The sequence below is a fragment of the Oratosquilla oratoria genome, chromosome 22 (genome assembly GCF_046742065.1).
Source record: "Oratosquilla oratoria isolate Oo_2021 chromosome 22, ASM4674206v1, whole genome shotgun sequence".
In the NCBI taxonomy this organism is placed as follows: Eukaryota; Metazoa; Arthropoda; class Malacostraca; order Stomatopoda; family Squillidae; genus Oratosquilla; species Oratosquilla oratoria.
The window spans coordinates 41,052,895-41,072,894 of record NC_134798.1 but is presented as its reverse complement, the minus strand read 5'-3'; the positions used below and the strand labels follow the sequence as shown (position 1 = coordinate 41,072,894).

General features: G+C 37.8%; 1 protein-coding gene across 3 annotated transcripts in view; it reads left to right on the top strand.

The window, feature by feature from the left end:
* Nucleotides 1–20,000, top strand: part of LOC143037479 (endochitinase-like) — a 32,413-nt gene that overhangs the window by 5,055 nt on the left and 7,358 nt on the right. For all 3 annotated transcript variants that reach the window (XM_076205759.1, XM_076205760.1, XM_076205761.1), the window contains exons 2-9: nt 2,132–2,267; nt 3,645–3,841; nt 4,792–4,957; nt 5,396–5,502; nt 10,956–11,071; nt 11,723–11,849; nt 19,526–19,720; nt 19,822–19,900. In XM_076205759.1, coding sequence (XP_076061874.1) covers nt 2,168–2,267; nt 3,645–3,841; nt 4,792–4,957; nt 5,396–5,502; nt 10,956–11,071; nt 11,723–11,849; nt 19,526–19,720; nt 19,822–19,900 — 1,087 coding nt within the window. In that variant the 5' untranslated portion in view covers nt 2,132–2,167. The remainder of the gene's footprint in view (nt 1–2,131; nt 2,268–3,644; nt 3,842–4,791; nt 4,958–5,395; nt 5,503–10,955; nt 11,072–11,722; nt 11,850–19,525; nt 19,721–19,821; nt 19,901–20,000) is intronic.

The window sequence follows — 20,000 nt, the reverse complement described above, 5'->3', positions numbered from 1 at the left end:
TGGCACTAATCAGATCACATTTGAAGTATGCAAACCAAATATGGGCTCCATATTTGCTGAAGGACATAGAAGCTGCAGAAGGAGTGTAGAGGAAAGCGACCAAGCTAGTACCAAAACTTAAAGCCCCAATTACACCAAGCATACGACCTGTTTCCGACCACCACCTTCGACGCTGGCACTTTTGTTTCTCTCGTGGTTAATGCCAGACTATTCTATATTCATTTTCATGAGGAGGGGCTTCATTCCAATTCCAATGTCTTGATTTTTTTCTTTATAAAGAGAGGAACAGCACAAATAAGCCTGGTTGCCGGTGGTCGGAAACAGGCCGTAAGCTTCGTGTGACTGGGCCCTAAGGAATTAAACTATGAAGAGAGATTGAGAAAACTGAAACTACCCACACTATTGTACAGACGAGCACGAGGCGATATGACTGAATCGTTTAAGATCCAGACAGGAATGTACGATCCAGAGTATGCCAAGATATTTTTGCACTTACGGAAAATGGCAGAACCAGAGGACATCCCATGAAAAAAGTGAAGAAAAGATAAAAGTTGAATAAAAGTAAGAACTCATTTTCTAACAGAATAGTAAATAAATGGAATACACTACCCACATATGTGATAGACTCAAAATCAGTTATTAAATTTGAGAGTAATTTAGATAAACCATGGAGTAGCCAAGATTTATTATATAAATATAGTGCTAAAAGTCGACATAATAATATTCAGACTGATACTACCACCACCACTTATTCAGTCTAAAGTCCAGATCTGGATACACAGGCCTAAGAGCCTCTTCCAGAAGACTACTGTATGAAACTGTAAGGAAAAAATGAACTTAAATTTACAGTTCAATTTAAACCGATAAACATACATTTTCTTTAACAATATTCTGACACTAAAAGAAAACGTTTAAGGGTAAACCATAAAAATACCTATGGAGTCTCCAAATACCTGCAGTATTTTAATTTATTCTAGATTAGTTCTATGCAACTGAGGGCTGTTCGAAGCTGCCTGGCAGTAAGTAAGTTCGTAGTAAAAATAGAGTACATTAAATTAATTTCTTCGAAAAACCCTCTGTAAGCACCATACTACCGTAACCAGGTCAGAATACTCAGTATTCTGACCTGAGTAGACAGTATTATACTGTCTACTCAGACAGGCATCCTCGAACTATGATTCACCATGATCTTGGATCACGTGTTGAACTAGTGATCAACAGCTATTTCTCCCCAGAAAGAGAGCTCAGAGCTCAAATATGACCGATGTATGGGTGATACTGTGACCTCACGCGCACATACACACCCAACTCTCCTCCCACGACAGTCGGAGTAACGGTTCGCAGCGAAGCGATACAGAAATTATTTCAGCCCTTGGGCGGGATTTGAACTCGGACTGCTGAGTTAGCAGTTGCGAACGCTACCACTGCGCGTACATGTGTGTTTGTGTGTGTGCGCGCGCGTGCGTGTATGTGTACTTGTGTGCGCGCGCGTGCGTGTATATGTGCGTGTGTGTGTGTGCGTGCGTGCGTGCGTGTAGAAATGATAGGGATGTGTCCTTTGTTCAACTGAATCTCTACTCTTCCCAAAGCTTGCCAGTCAACTTCTCACAAGAACGAACAGATCAAGCATGTATATGCAATGTAGAGGTTACCTTTGTATTATACCGAATTATGTTATGCTTATTTCCTAATGCGGATTAAAAAAAATACAGAGTGTTCCAGGTGCAGCGAACGACTGTCCGACACTTGTTCAACTGGGTATATCATTTAACATAGTTTCCATCACATGGCTTTAACGTTAACCGTATAGGTACGATAATGATTTATCTTAGAGAACTTCTCTGAATCATTGTGTATGTGAACCTTGGATGGATTCTAACTGGTCTCCTCAGTAGTGCCTGACGCACTGACAGTTCTGTCTCCTAAAGATTTAGCACTTCAACACTGTTCAAATGGTTCTTTTGGCTCTTCGAGTGAGTCTAATAGAGCTTCTTAAGAATATCTCTCTTGGTCGGAAGCTTTAGTACTTTCTCCAGAAAGGACGAGAGATGTTGCCCATTCCTTCAATGACGTTATAGTGAACGACTATCCGTTTGAAATGAGGTTAACGAGTAAGTCTTTTGTGCTGCAGATTGATACGATTGATTGCAAGCGATAGCCAACCAAGATGACAGCAGGCTCGCTGGCCCGCTGGGTACTTGTTGCAGTTCTGCTGACCTCTGCCTTTGTCTTCACCTCAGCAGAGCCCAGGAACGCCAGACCTGGAGGTAAGAGAGCCCTACCCTGAATGTCCTCTTCAAATCCTCTACTTCAATTTATTTTAATCAACCAGTTTCATCGTGTAAACTTGTTCAGTTTAGCTGCTTAGAAACGATGTAAATATTAACATGATTTTGTTTGATTAAACAATGTAGATTACATTCATTTGTTTACCATTTTTTAAATAAAATTTCACGGAGCTATTCTAGTCTCTGTACAAGTAATGATTCAAAATATTCTAGCTTATAGCATTATCCAGATAGTCTATAAAATAGTGCACAGAGGCATGCCAAGAATGTATCCTTACTAACCATTACATCACATGCCTGACACGTGATCCATATGCATACAAGAAGGTGCCCAAATGCGCTGACCTTGGCAATCTCTAACCAATCTTGCTGACCTCCACACTTCCTAATCATAAACATCTGACTCAGACATCCAACACAAATCACAGGTACATAGTGTCACCAGACAGATGATTAACCATTTCCTTATACCTACCAAGCTACAGAACTGTAACCCCAAATCATACATCATGTCAAGACACATCCACTAATAAATACATCCATTACACTGCAACTAACACACATATATCATTGTATAAATGCTAAATATAAGATGTATCTGACAACCCATACTAATTGAGCAAGATAGCCATAATTCACAAATATAAACGGTGGCTACGTTGCCATAGAAACGGGAGATTAGGAGAGGCACTCTCCCTTAGACAGAGACGGGGGGGGGGGGAGACTCTCCTCCTGGGCGATTATATCCAATCTGTAATTACCGGAAGTACCTGTTTTCAATCAATATAAAGTCAAACGTGGCTTTACCTTCCCTGCACCACACTTCTGTAGTTAACTAAAGACTACAAGAATTTCATAGAGGCATTGATGAAGTGGTCCTATGCCAAGAGGAATGATGTATCTCTATGACCTCACATGCCGACCACGACCGCCATGTGGGTCGACGATAAACGGAGTGTTTCAAATCGTATGAATAGATTGCAGCTCTATGATTTGTATTTCCTCCCAGTTTTTTTCACCTTAATACCAATACATTTACCAAGAGGTGGCTGGCAATGGACAGGTCAGACTGGCCGTTTCTGGTTTCGCAGTAAATGGTCATGACAATATAAGATGTTACAATCAAACATTAGTATAAATATAATAAAAGGAAAGAAGGTCCCCAGTAATATAGTGACGGAAAATGTCTCTGGTAGTATTACGAGCTAAGACTTCATGATTCGTCATATGAGAAACTCCTCCACCCACTTTCCCCATCCCCAACTATTCTCCCCAACCCAGAACCTTTCTCTAACTGAAACATATTTCGGTCCTTCCCTTCCTACTTCGACTAATGCTTCCCTGTGCTCCCCTCAGACCACGAACCCCCATCACCCCACGTGAGCCCACGCCAAGCACGCCGCGTCTGCTATTTCGAGTCATGGGCAGTGTACCGTCCAGGCGAGGGCAGCTACACCATCGAGGACATCCCCGCTGATCTGTGCACACATATCATATACTCCTTCTGCGGTCTCTCCAACGTCACATGGGAGGTTCTCATTCTTGATCCTGAGGTAAAGTTTCTATTGGAAAGAATGGCGGTTGATTCTGATGCACATGTGGAGAGTAGGCGATACTAAACAGGTTTACAACACTGTGCTGGTGAGGTTTCTCAAGTGAGCAGTATGTTGATGTTCATTACTTAGGTACGATGACTAAGAGTTTCATTATAAAGAGGCTTTAAGGAACATTATAGAGTTGCATTATAATAGGTTGAAAGAACAAGGTGTGGGGCTTTGTTGTTTGTATCTAAGTTGAAGAAAGTTTATTTTGTATGAATTAATTACCTCTTCGACAGGTCATTCCATGATCATGAAAGGGCCATTGAAAGCGTACCTGACTTCTTGTCAGGCATAAAAAAGTAGTAACAGAGGTCACACTAGGAATAGGGGTTAGAAACTCAAACTCTATCCTTGTTTTCTGCCTCATAGAATACTTCCCAGGTCTATTGTGTACTTAGCCATGTATTCCATGTGTACATGGATTATTTCAAGTAACTAAGGACCTATCCCTCTGTTTTGCATCTACCTTCCAAAGAATACCTCCCGGGTCTATTGTGTACCAATGTATTCTATGCATACATGGATTATTCCAATGGCATGTGCAAATTATTTGGGTGTTCACATGTTTTCCTTATGATTTATTCAGAACCATGCACTGCAGAATACAGAATAACAAATCGAAATATTTTTTATTCTAATTGGGGCTAGGCGTAAAAAAAAATATATATATATATATATATATATAAATAAATAGATAAACTAAATAAAACAATGCCACTGTATATTTAGACACCAAGTCCCAACTATTATTCAAACTGTTGCATTCGAACTCTTACACTAAAACTTCTTCATTTCTTCAGATATGTTATTACAAATCCTGTTGCATGTTAGACTTGAAGACCAAGTCTTTGCTGACTGTCCGTTCATTTCATCAGTAATATGACTTCAAAATTCTCTTGTAGCTTGACATCAACCAAAATGGTTATCGGCGATTTGTAGCTCTCAAGGAGAAGTTCCCCAACATAAGGACAAGCCTGGCAGTGGGCGGCTGGGCCGAAGGTGGGAAGAAATACTCCCAGATGGTCAGCCAGAAGGAACGCCGAGCCTCGTTCATCAGGAGCGTTGTCCGTAAGTGTCTAGCGATAGTAACTGATTGCTGACAGTGACTGACTGCTGACAGCGACTGAATGCTGATAACGAATGACTGTTTTGTCACAGCAGAGGCACATCAAAGCACATCAACACCAGGGGTGTCATTTTTTGTTTTATTAAGGAATAGACCCAGGGAGACGTATCTAGATGGGATTGTGACGCAGGGTGGTCAGAGGTCAAAGAAAGAACCATCTCTATGGGCAAGTCACTCCAAACAAAGAGAGAAAAGTGGTCTTCCGCGGTCACCAACGCTTTCAGGGGAACGACACATTGGTCGATTAACCTCACCCCTTCCTTGCCCGTTTCGCTTTTGTTGACATCTCCTCTCTCCGCGCTGAGTGGCCTACCGGCTCCGGCGCTTGGCCCTCAAGCCAAAAATCCATAAATCAATCAATCATCTCCTCTCTCCCGCAGAAACCTTGACGGACTATGGCTTCGACGGGTTCGACCTGGATTGGGAATATCCTGGTGCCATGGACCGGGGAGGCAATTTCGCCGATAAAGACAACTTCCTTACGTTTGTAAGTTGCCTCAATTTAAATGTACACCCGAGAAGGTGTGAGTGTGTGCGTATGTGGAACACACACACACACACACACACACACACACACACACACACACACACACACACACACACACACACACACACACACACACACACATATATATATAGAGAGAGAGAGTATGAATACAATTGATGTCATAACTTTCACGTGATTTCATTACAGAAGCATAGAGTTGATCAGAGATTGTTCCTAAAACTTTCTGTGTTGCAGACGATACACTGAAACAGTATTCACAAAAGAGGACCCTGATTATATAAAAATCACTTTACCCGTATGTACTCCCAAAGAGTCTTGCCAATGAATTTAGATAAGTCTACACACACACACTCGCACACACACACACACACACACACACACACACACACACACACACACACACACACACACACACACACACACACACACACACACACACACACACACACACACACACACGCGCGCGCGCGCACGCACGCACACAAACACATTCTTCGGATTGACGGCGAAGATTGGAACTCCGGAAAAAACACAATTTTCGTGGATTTCAACGAGGAAGGAGTATCTGTGTTGTATTAGTAGGGAAAGGGAAAGCTCGTGGTGTAGTGGGCAGGTGAAGAAAAAGGAGAAGGGGAGGAATTATTGAGGAAAATGGAAGAAAATGAGGAAGGGGAGGAACGGGCCTCAGACGTCAGAAGGGGTGTAAACAAAAGATGTGCAGACGACACAGCTGAAGTCGAACAAGTCAGTAAAGGCATTAAAAGTAGGAACATAGATATGAGCAGCTCAATGGAAATTGGAGATAATTACTTCTATGGATTTAATGAGGGAGGAGATGACAACGTCCCCCGATTAGCAAGACTAGAGGAAAAACTGACAAAAATGAACGAAGCATGGGAGGTTAGGTTTAGCCAACTCGCAACAATTACACAAAGAGTTATAAATTGGAAGAACTAAAGAAGGAGAACCAAAACCTAAATAAAGAAATAGAAGAACAAAAAAAGACAGCTAAAAGAAGTAAAGGATGATAATAAGGAATTAAAGAGGAATAATAAAGAGAACAAAGAGTCCATAGGAAAAGAGATAAGTGGTTGGAAGAAAGTTCAGGAGGATAACAAAATTAAATTTAGAGATATAGTGAAACAACAGATGAAGGAACACACTAAGGACACAGTTATTAAAGTGATGAGAGAAGGAGAATATTGTAAGAGACTTAGCAAATAAAAGAAATATATAATCATATTAGGGATGGAAGAGAAGTATAATCCGAATAGGACTACAAGAGTAAGAGATGAGAAAGAAAAAGTAAACAAGGTATTAAAAATTTCAAGGTGAACAAGAAATAGGGAAAGAAATTGAAGAAATATATAGGCAAATACACTATAGACAAGACAAGACCAATTAAGGTTAAATTCAGGTCACAAACGACAGCAGAGAATTTCTTATAAAAAACAGGAAAACTAGCAAAAAGTGGTCAGTACAAACAGGTCTGGATAAAGAGAGACATAAATAAAGATGAAAGAGAGGAAGAGGAAACAAAAAGAATCGAAGCTAAGAAAAAAAAAACAAGAACAGCACAGACAAAGAGAAATTCTATTGGAGAGTAGTGGATATGAAAGTGAGAAAATGGTTTATAGGAGAGAAAAACAGAAAGGAAACAGAAAACAGGATGGAGGTAACAGAAAATTAAAAGTGTCTTACACAAATATAGATGGCTTAATAACAGGCTTGAATGAACTGAATGATTATCTGAAGGAAAAAGAACCGGACATAATGGGAATTGTGGAGACAAAATTGAAAGGTCCACTACCACCCAACAGTGTAGGACATGGTGTATATAATTATTGGATTAGAAACAGAGAAGTAAAACAAGGTGGTGGAGTTATGTTCCTGACTAAGAAGGATATAAATGTGAGGAAGGTTACATATGGAAAGAAGAGAGTGGAGATGATTATGATGGAAATAGAGGACATGGACAAGTTGGGCAGGAAGTTTGTGGAAAATTATGTGCCTCCTAACACGGCCTCGTGGGAAGAGAGAGAACGCAAAAGTATGTTAGAAGACACAAGGATAACACTAAATAAGATAATGGAAGATGGAGGAAGAATAGTTATAATGGGTGACTTTAATTGTAAAGAAATCTGCTGGGAAGAGATGACAGTGAAAGGTGGAGACGACCCATGGGGAAATGTACTACTTGATATGATTATAGAACATACAATGACACAATGGATACAAGAGAATACTAGGTATAGAAATGAGGTAGAACCATCGAGACTAGACCTAATAATCACATCAGAACCTGAAATAGTGGACAAGATTGAATATAAGACATCACTAAGTAAAAGTGACCACATATTAGTTGGACTGGAACTAAATGAAGAAAAATACATGGAAAAAACGAACAGTATAGAAAGGGAAGATTGATGTATGAAAAAAAATGATAAAATGAGATTCTTTTTCAAAAAGCAGACTGGGAAAGGATATACAAGAGGAAACAACAGTAGAAGATAAATGAAATTTTTTGACAAATATTTAAAAAGAGGGAGTGGAAAAGTATGTTCGAAAAAATATATATATATATATAAAATGTTGGTTCAACAAAAGATGTAGCAAGTTAAAAGATAAAAGGGATAAAGCTTGGGTAGAATGTAGGAAAAAAAAAGAACAAAAAAATGGAAAATATATACTGGTTATAGAAATGGATATGTACAAGTGCGCAGAGAATAAAAGAGAAAATACGAAAAGGATGCCATAGAAAAATGTAAAGATCAAACAAAACTATTTCATAGATTTGTAGACAACAAACTGAAAAACAAACAAGAATTAGTAAAATTACAAGGATGAATAGAATACACAGAGGAAATAGAAATGGCAGAAATTATGAACAAGCATTTTAAATCGGTGTTTACGAGGGAAAACATACAACTTAGAGATGTCAAGTGGGAGGAGAAAGTCCCCTCTATGAAAGAGATAGAAATAACAAGGAAAGAAATAATGAATCACTTGAGTAATCTCGATGCTAGAAAATCGCATGGTCCAGATGAAATGGCAAACTGGATTTTGAGAGAATGCAGGAACGAACTGACAGACAAAATACATAGTCTAATAAGCAGTTCATTGAAGGAAGGAAAAGTTCCAGAAGATTGGAAAAGAGCAAATGTAGTACCAATATATAAAGGGGGAAACAAAGAAGATCCTACAAACTATAGACTGGTCTCTCTAACAAGTACGGTAGCTAAAATTTGTGAAAGAATGATCAAAAGTAGATGGGTGAAGCATTTGTAAAAAAGTACTAAATCCGAGGCAGTTTGGATTTAAACAAGGAAGATCATGTGTCACAAACTTGATGTGTTTGTATTCAAGACTAATACAGAAAAGAGATGGATGTGCTGATTGTGCCTTTCTAGACCTGAAAAAAGCTTTTGATAAGGTGCCACATAAGAAATTTATAAAGAAACTAGAAACTGCAGGAGGAATACATGGCAAACTGCTGAAGTGGATGGAAGACTTCTTGCATGAAAGGAAAATGAGAGTGGTGATAAGAGACAAACAGTCTAATTGGGATGAGGTGATTAGTGGGGTTCCACAAGGAACTGTTCTGGCCCCAATAATGTTTGCTATATATATTAATTATATGGATGAAGAAATTGAAAGCTATATGAGCTTCTTCGCAGACGATGCAAAATTGTTGAAAAAAGTGAACACCAAAGAAGATTGTGAGTCGCTGCAGAGTGATCTCAATAAAGTATGGGAATGGAGTAGGAAGGGGGGGGGGATGGAATTCAACATTAAGAAGTATAGTATAATGGAATTTGGAGGAAGCAAAAAAAATATATATATATATATATATATATAGTGGGATCATATACCTTGGGAGAGTAAAAACTAAAAAAGGGGAAAAAGAGAAGGACCACGGAGTCATTATTATGAATTTTATATCCCCTGAGAAACATATAAACAAAAATTTTGGAGAAACTTATGATTTAATAAAAACAATCAAAGTGGCATTTACATACCTGGACGAAGAAATGGTGAAGAAATTACTAGTCACTTTGATAAGACCAAGATTGGAGTATGCAGCGACGATGTGGTCACCAAGTACAAAAAATGTATAACAAAACTTGAAAGAATACAAAGAGCAGTTACGAAATTGGCACCAACGCTCTCAGAACTATCATATGAGGAGAGATTAGCAAAACTTGAGCTACAGACATTGGAGCAAAGAAGAGAGAGAGGAGACTTGATATCTATTTATAGAATCATGAAAGGCATGGAAATTATTGATAGAGAGGATTTAATAAAATGGGATGGTAGAGATACAAGACGACACGGGAAAAAATCAAGAAAGACAATTATAGAAGAGACCTGAAAAAGAACAGCTTTCCCCACAGGATAATAGACGTTTGGAACAGGTTAGATGAGAATGTGGTGTGTACAAAAACGATACACGAGTATAAAAACAGTCTAGATAAAACGAGATATGGAGACAGGACACCACGAGCATAGCTCCTCTTCCCGTAAAATACAACCAGGTTGATACACCTAGGTAAATACACACACGCGCGCGCGCGCGCACGCACACACAAAATAGTCGGCGAAACAACCTACTAAGATCAATAAAGGTGGCTTTTAATTACTTGGGTGAGGTAATGATAAAGAAAATACTAGTCACAGACCAAGATTGGAGTACGCAGCGACACTATGGACACCCAGTACAAAAAAAAAAAAAAAAAAAAAAAAAAAAAAAAATAATAATAATAATAATAATAATAATATATATATATATATATATACATATATATATACTGTATATATATACATATATATATATACTGTATATATATACATATAAGGAAAATAGAAAGAATCCAAACGACAAAGATGGCTCCAGCACTTTCAAAATTTACATACGACAACGATTGTCTAAACTGGAACTACCAACCCTGGAACAATGAAGAGAAAGGGGCGATCTATTGGTCATTTGCAGAATCATGAAAGGTATGGAAGTTCTTGACAAAGAAGACTTGTTAAATTGGGATAAAAGAAAAACAAGAGCACATGAACAGAAGGACAGTTATAGAAGAGATCTGAAAAAAAAAAACTTTCCACAAAGAGTGGTGGATGTCTGGAACAAATTGTAAGAAAAAATAATGTGTCCAGACACCATACATAAATTTAAGAACAAACTTGATGTTGCAAGATACAAAGACGGGTCACTATAAGCATAGCTCCCCTTCCCGTATAATACAATTAGGTAAATACAACTAGGTGAATACACATTCATACAAAATATCAGATATTCCTGTTCCTTCCCCCCAAAATATCAGACTTTCCTGTTCCTTCCCCCGAAATATCACTCCTCATTTTGCACATTACATAGGCATTTCACACTCTTCAGAATAATTTCACTTTATCCTGTTCTCTTACAGGTGAAAGAACTCAAAGAAGCTTTCACCTCAGTTGGACTGGGTTGGGAGATCACCTGCGCCGTGCCTGTGGCCAAGTTCCGATTGCAAGAGGGCTACCACGTACCCGAGCTGTGCGGGTGAGGTTCAGGACTAACACTCACTAGCCATCTTGGGCTTAATTTTGTTTTCTCATTCCAAAAATAACTTTAAACATGTTAACCCATAAGTACATAGATTTGTTTGATCATACCACAACTTTGTTAAACCATAGAAGACCATTTTATTTGTTGTGGGGATTTAATTCGGCTGTGAGGAACTCATCTCTACACTCAAAGAGGACAACTCAGGAAATGGCAGTCATACTAACACTACCACAATTATTTCTTTCATCTACCTTCACCTGGTGTAACAGGCAGCAACCCCATCATGGCTATTTTTGCACACTCTAGAGTAATGTTTCAACCTTTTTTCCATCCTCAGCACCCTTTGCATAGTCAGGTCTAGGTAGTATAGCAATACCTTTACCTCTGGTTATAAATACTACTTGTGCTACATTACTAGAGGGAACACTTTTTCCAGAACCCATTTAAAGTTCATATCAGCACCCTCATGAAGGCACTAGCACACTGCTCTAGAAGGTGATATAACCCAAGATATAATCATAGGTAAATTCAAAACAAGGTAAGGTAGAGAAAAATAGACAAGGCCTTCTGAATGTAGTTCCTTTCCTGTATATTACAAATAGGTACTTTCTTGACCTTTACTCTATCTTTCTTACTTTTCAACAGCCTGCTAGATGCCATCCACCTGATGACCTACGACCTGCGTGGTAATTGGTGTGGATTCGCGGATGTGCACTCCATGCTTTATCAGCGACCAGGGCTTGACCAGTGGGCTTATGAAAAACTGAATGTGGTTGGTATTGTCATCCTGTTATGTATCCCCATATACACATGTACACACACACACACACACACACACACACACACACACACACACACACACACACACTTTCAACGAACGGACGGCTTGACGAACGCTCTGAAGAAAAGTGCAGATTGAGGATACCAACGCAAAGAGAAGTGCCTTTTTGTATTTGCAGGGGGGGGGGAATTGCTCGTGAGGTAGTGGGAAAGTAAGGAAAGAGGAGAGGGGGAGGGATTACTGGGGAAATGGAAGATAATGAGGATGTGGAGGACTTGGCCCAGGCAGACGGGCGGAAGGTCAACATGAAACGACCACCGGATGACGAAATGGCAAATAAAAATGTAAAGATTAGAAGTATAGAGAGGAGAAATACAGTAGAAAGTGACGAGAATATGTTCCAGGGATTTAAAGAGGGTGGGGGGGACACAACCCCCCCCAGACTGATAAGACTAGAGGAGAGAGTTGATAAGGTGATCGAGGACTTGGAACGTAAGTTAGGTAATGTAGGCTCCATTCTCCAAAGAATTGAAAGATTGGAACAACTAGAGAAGGCTAACAGAAACTTAACTGAAGAAGTAGAGGACCTAAAAAGACAGTTAGGAAATGTAAAGGAGGAGAATGAGAAATTGAAGAAGAATAGTAATGAAAACAGTGAGAAAATAGCTACAGAAGCTAAAAATTGGAGAATAACTCAAGAAGGGAATAAGGTTTCATTCACTGACATAGTCAAACAGCAATTGAAAGAACATAATGAAGACTCAGTTATTAAAGTGATGAGACAGAAGGAGAATATAGTAAGAGAATTAGCTGACAAAAAGAAATGTATAATTATATTAGGAATGGAAGAGAAACATAACCCAGATAGAACCGCAAGAATCAAGGAGGAAAATGAAAGGGTAAGCAGTTTATTAAAATTAGTCCAGGAAGATGAACCAGAAATTATAAAGGAAATTGAGGAAAAATTCAGACTCGGAAAATATAGTACAGATAAGACCAGACCAATTAAGATTAAATTCAGGTCACAAACAACGGCAGAGAAAATTCTATCCAAGACAGGGAAACTAGCAACAAATGATCAATATAAAAAGGTATGGATAAAAAGAGAAATGAATAAGGAGGAAAGAGAGGCAGAAAAGCAGAAAAGAATTGAAGCTAAGGCAAAAAACGAGGAAAGAACGGAGTCAGAGAAAGAGAGATTCTATTGGAGAGTAGTGAACATGAAAATAAAGCAGTTCGACATACTAAAGAAAAACATAAGGGAAACAGAGAACACAATGGAAGTGGCAGAAAACTAAGAGTGTCTTACACAAATATAGATGGATTGATAACAGGATTGAATGAACTGAATGATTATTTGAAAGAAAAAGAACCGGACATAATGGGAATTGTAGAAACAAAATTAAAAGGCCCACTACCACCCAACAGTGTAGGACATGATACATACAATTATTGGATTAGAAACAGAGAGAAAAAACAAGGGGGTGGAGTTATGTTCCTGACAAAGAAGGATATAAACGTGAAAGGTGTCATATATGGAAAGAATACAGTAGAGATGATTATGATAGAAGTGGAAGACCGAGATAAGAAGAGCAGAAAATTTGTGATCAACTATGTGCCTCCGAAAACAGCCTCATGGGAGGAGAATGAACATAAAAGTATGTTAGAGGACACAAAGATAGCATTAACTAAAATAATGGAAGACGGAGGAAGAATAGTTATGATGGGCGACTTTAATTGCAAAGAAATCTGCTGGGAAGAAATGACAGTAAAGAGTGGTGATGACTCATGGGGAAATGCTCTACTTGAGATGATTACTGACCATTCAATGACACAATGGATACAAGAGAACACTAGGTATAGAAATGAAGAAGAACCATCGAGGCTAGACTTAATAATTACATCTGAACCTAGAATAGTGGACAAGATTGAATATAAAACACCAATAGGTAAAAGTGACCACATATTGATTGAACTGGAACTTAATGAAGAAAAATATATGAAAAGAAATGAACAATATAGAAAAGGAAGAATGATGTATGAAAAAACAAACTTTGATAAAATAAGAGAATTCTTCCAACAAGAAAACTGGGAAGAAATATACAAAGAAGAAACATCAGTGGAAGAGAAATGGAATATTTTGACAAAAATTTACAAAGAAGGAGTGGAAAAGTATGTCCCAAGACAAAAACAAGAAAAAGAATATGTAAAATGCTGGTACAACAAAAGTTGTAGGGAGTTAAAAGACAAAAGAGACAAAGCCTGGACCGGATGGAAAAAAGACAGAAGACCTGAAAAATGGAAAATATATACTGGTTATAGAAATGAATATGTACAAAAGTGCAGAGAGGAAAAAAGAAAATATGAAAAAGATGTTATAGAAAAGTGTAAAGATCAACCAAAACTATTCTACAGATTTGTAAACAATAAACTGAAAAACAAACAAGACTTGGAGAAATTAAGACAAGGGGGAGTTGAATACACTGAGGAAATGGAAATGGCAGAAATTATGAACAAACATTTTAAATCAGTGTTTACAAGGGAAAATATACAACCTGAAGAGATTGAGTGGAAGGAAAAAGTCCCCCCTATGGAAGAAATAGAAGTAACGAAGAATGAAATATTGACACACTTGGGTAATTTTGATGTCAGAAAATCGCATGGGCCAGATGAAATAGCAAACTGGATTCTGAAAGAATGTAGGAATGAACTGGCAGACAAAATACATAGCATAATAAGCAGTTCCTTAAAAGAAGGAAAAGTTCCAGAAGATTGGAAAAAAGCAAATATAGTACCTATATATAAAGGAGGAAATAAAGAAGAACCTACCAACTATAGACCAGTCTCTCTAACAAGTACAATAGTAAAAATATGTGAAAGAATTATCAAAAGTAGATGGGTAAAATACTTGGAAAAAAACAACGTACTAAATCCAAGGCAATTTGGATTCAGACAAGGACGATCATGCGTCACCAATTTAATATGTTTCTATTCAAGGCTAATAGATATAATACAAGAAAGAGATGGATGGGCTGATTGTGCATTTCTAGACCTAAAAAAAGCTTTTGACAAAGTACCACATAAGAAGTTGCTTAAGAAATTAGAATATGAAGGAGGAATACAAGGTAAATTGCTAAATTGGATGGAAGACTTTTTGCAAGAAAGAAAAATGCGAGTAGTGATAAGAGATCAGCACTCAAAATGGAATGAAGTAATAAGCGGTGTCCCGCAGGGAACAGTTCTGGCCCCAATAATGTTTGCTATATATATTAATGATATGGATGAAGGAATTGAAAGCTATATGAGCTTCTTTGCAGATGATGCAAAATTACTGAAAAGAGTGAAAACTGAAGAAGATTGTGAATCACTACAGAGAGATCTAAATAAAGTACAAGAATGGAGTAGGAAGTGGGAGATGGAGTTCAATACAAAAAAGTGTAGTATAATGGAATTTGGAAAAAGCAAAAACAGAATAACAGGATCATATAATTTGGGAGAAGAAGGAATAAAAAGAGTAGAAAATGAGAGGGACCTGGGAGTCATTGTTATGAGATTGGAATATGCAGCAACGATATGGTCACCAAGTACAAAAAAATGTATAAAAAAACTTGAAAGACTAAACTGGCACCAACACTCTCAAAACTATCATATGAAGAGAGACTACAAAAACTTAAACTACAGACACTAGAGCAAAGAAGAGAGAGAGGAGATTTGATAGCTATTTACAGAATCATGAAAGGCATAGAAATTACTGATAGAGAGAATCTGATAAAATGGGATGACAGAAATACAAGAGGACACGGAAAGAAAATAAAAAAAGACAACTATAGAAGAGATTTGAAAAAGAACAGCTTTCCTCACAGAGCAATAGACAGTTGGAACAAGTTAGATGAGAAAGTGGTGTGTGCAAAAACAATACATGAATTTAAAAACAGTATAGATAAAATGAGATATGAAGACGGGACACTACAAGCATAGCTCCCCTTCCCGTGAAATACAACTAGGTAAATACAACTAGGTAAATACACGACAGTCGAAGTGACAGCAAAGTTTGGAACTCCAGGAAAAACTTCAAATTTCGTGGATCTCAACGACGAGGAAATACCTGTGTTGTATTAGTAGGGAAGAGGAAAGCTCGTTTTGTAGTGGGAAGGTGAAGAAAAAGGAGAAGGGGAGGGATTACTGAGGAAAATAGAAGGAAGTGAGGAAGGGGACGAACGGGCCCCGGAAGTCAGAAGGAATGTCAACAAAAGATGCGCAGACGATAGAGGTGAAATCGAAGAGATGAGTAAAAATGTAAACATTAGAAATATAGATAAGAGCAGCGCAATGGAAGGTGAAGACAATTATTTCCATGGATTTAATGAAGGAGGAGATGACAACCTCCCCCGATTAGCAAGTCTAGAGGAAAAACTAGAGAAAATGAACGAACAGTGAGAGGTTAGGTTCAGTCAGCTTACACGGATTACACAAAGAGTTGATAAATTGGAAGAACTAAAGAAGGAGAACCAAAACCTAAATAAAGAAATAGAAGAATTAGAAAGACAGGAGAAGTAAAGGATGAGAATGAGGAATCAAAGAATAATAATAAAGAGAATAAAGAGTCCATAGCAAAAGAGGTTAGAGGTTAGAGAAAAGTCCAAGAGAACAACAAAATTTAATTTAGAGATATAGTAAAACAACAGATGAAAGAACAAACTAAGGACACATTTATTAAAGTGATGAGGGGGAAGGAGAATATAGTAAGAGACTTAGCGGATAAAAATATATGTATAATTATATTAGGGATGGAAGAGATGCATAATTCAAATAGGACTACAAAAGTAAAGGAGGAGAAGGAAAAGTAAATAAGGTAATAGAAGTAGTTCAAGAAGATGAACCAGAAACAGGGAAACAGATAGAAGAAATATATAGACTAGGGAAATACAATACAGATAAGATCAGACCAATTAAGATTAAATCCAGGTTACAAACGACAGCAGAGAATACCTTAGAAAAACAGGGAAACTAGCAAAAAGTGACCAGTATAAACAGGTATGGATAAAAAGAGAAATGAATAAAGAGCAACGAGAGGACGAGAAAAACAAAAAACAAAAAAAACTAGAAGCTAATATAAAAAAAAACCAGTCAAAAAAAGAGAAATTCTATTGGAGAGAAGTGGATATGAAAGTGAGGAAATGGGTCATAGCAATGAAAAACGGAAGGGAAACAGAAAACACAATGGAAGTAGCAGAAAATTAAAAGTGTTTTACACAAATATAGATGGCTTAATAACAGGCTTGAACGAACTGAATGGGAATTGTAGAGACAAAATTGAAAGGTCCACTACCACCCAACAGTGTAGGACATGGTGCATATGATTGTTGGATTAGAAACAGAGAGGTAAAACAAGGAGGTGGAGCTATGTTCCTGACTAAGAAGGATATAAATGTGAGGAATGTCACATATGGAAAGAATAGAGTAGAGATGATTATGATGGAAGTGGAGGACAGGGATGGGAAGAGCAGGAATTTGTGGTAAATTATTTGCCTCCTAAAACGGCACATACTGCAGGAGGAATACAGGGCAAACTGCTGAAGTGGATGGAAGACTTCTTGCATGGAATAAAAATGAGAGTGGTGATAAGAGACAAACACTAATTAGGATGAAGTGATTAGTAGAGTTCCACAAGGAACTGTTCTGGCCCCAATAATGTTTGCTATATATATTAATGATATGGATGAAGGAATTGAAAGCTATATGAGCTTCTTTTTGGACGATGCAAAATTGTTGAAAAAAGTGAACACTGTAGAAGATAGTGAGTCGCTACAGAGTGATCTCAATAAAGTATGGGAATGGAGTAGGAAGTGGGAGATGGAATTCAATATTAAGAAGTGTAGTATAATGGAATTTGGAAGAAGCAAAAAAAAGAATAGTGGGATCATATAAATTGGGAGAGGAAGAAATTAAAAAAGTAGAAAATGAGAAGGACCTGGGAGTCATCATTATGAATAATATGTCCCCTGAGAAACATATAAAAAAAAATTGGAGAAACTTATAATTTAATAAGAACAATCAAAATGCATTTGCATACGTGGACGAAGAAATGGTGAAGAAAATACTAGTCACTTTGGTAAGACAAAAATTGGAGTATGCAGCGACGATGTGGTCACCAAGTACAAAAAAAAAAGTGTATAACAAAATTTGAAATAATACAAAGAGCAATTACGAAATTGACACCAATACTCTCAAAACTATCATATGAAGAGAGACTAGCAAAACTTGAGCTACAGACATTAGAGCAAAGAAGAGAGAGAGGAGACTTGATAACTATTTATAGAATCATGAAAGGCATAGAAACTACTGATAGAGAGGATCTAATAAAATGGGATAGTAGAGATACAAGAGGGCACGGAAAGAAAATCAAGAAACATAGTTATAGAAGAGACCTGAAAAAGAACAAGTTAGATGAAAATGTGGTGTGTGCAAAAACGATACACGAATTTAAAAACAGTCTAGATAAAACGAGACATGAAGACGGGACACCATGAGCATAGCTCCTCTTCCCGTAAAATACAACTAGGTAAATACAACTAGATAAATACACACACACACGTGTATGCATGCATGCATACAGAAAATCACACAGAAAGTTAACATTAGGTAAAATAATTGGAGAATGAGAGACAGGACTCCACAAGCATAGAACTGTGTTGTATTATTGTGAGACTGTTTCCAACTTACCAGGTGAAAGTGGTAGGGGAACGAGAGCAGTTGTCAGTTGTCAGGCCTCCATGTGCGAGAAAGTGCAATAAACACAGTCGAAGTTGATAGAGAGAAAATTTGAGCTCAGTCTAGGGACCGAGTGTCAGCCCCTCAGGCTGCACCTCCCTAAAGAGGTGAGGGGGTTGACAAGTTATGAAAATGGTCAGTTCCACAATCCATCTATCCATCTTGCTGGACTATCACAGACAGGCACCTGTCAGCGGTTCCTTCTTCTTTCTCCAATTACTCCCTCCTCTCATTTAACCCACCAATACACCTTACTGACCACGTTCACTTTCTAAAACTAATACATTCAGACTTGTCAACCTTCCCCTTATATAGTACAACTCCCTCCCTTAGGTACACATTAAACAATCTCACCAACCATTCCACTGTCACTACTCCACACTTTGTCACATTCCGCATGGCCACCATCCAATCCAGGTGCCTTTCCAGCTTTCATCTCTTTCATTACTACTTGTATCTTCTCTTTTGACTACTTCCATTATAAGGAGGAGGAAACCCCCTGGTATATAAATAATTGAAATTCCTCTTTTACCATAATTTATTACCTATATCTCCCAATAATAAAAAAAATAAAACACTAAAATTATAGTATTCATAAAGTAAAGAACAAAATCTGTTGTAATATTGTGGGAGTACCTGGGAGATTCAATATGGATACTATTCTGAGCAAATGATTGATTCATTTGTAGACCAGTGAACTATGTGAATAATTCTAACTGTGTTTAGTGTAACTATTAAGATATCATCATAGCTTCTCTGAATGTATAAAAAACAGAAGGAAAGTCAACTACTAGAGGACTATCCTTGACAGAATCTTTACTGAGACTGAGATTCCATGTTCAATATATATCTGTCTCATTACAGTTTATACATATCCTTATTTGCACTATTGCCAGAATGATGGGGCATACCTCTGGATGGAGTTTGGATGCCGAGCAGACAAGCTGGTGGTGGGCACACCCTTCTATGGACGAACTTATACATTGGGTAGCCCAGACAACAATGGCCTCCATGCAAACATCAAGAAATGGGAAGGAGGAGGCAATGCTGGTCCCTACACAGGAGCCAAGGGCACATTAGCTTACTTTGAGGTAAGAAATAATATATCATTTAGATTTGAATTGAGTGTATATATTGTTGAATTTGGGTGAAAATGCTAATTTTTTGTTCTATTTAATTTTTTACCTACCAGATCTGCAGCATGATGATTGAGGATACCAACTGGTCTAAATGTTATGATGATATTGGGCTTGTTCCATACACTCATAATGGTACAGTACCTGTTTCTTTCTCCTTTATTTTCACAACAGTCCTATAGGTACATTAGTTGTATTTACTGACTCTACTATAATACCAAGCAATATAACTAAG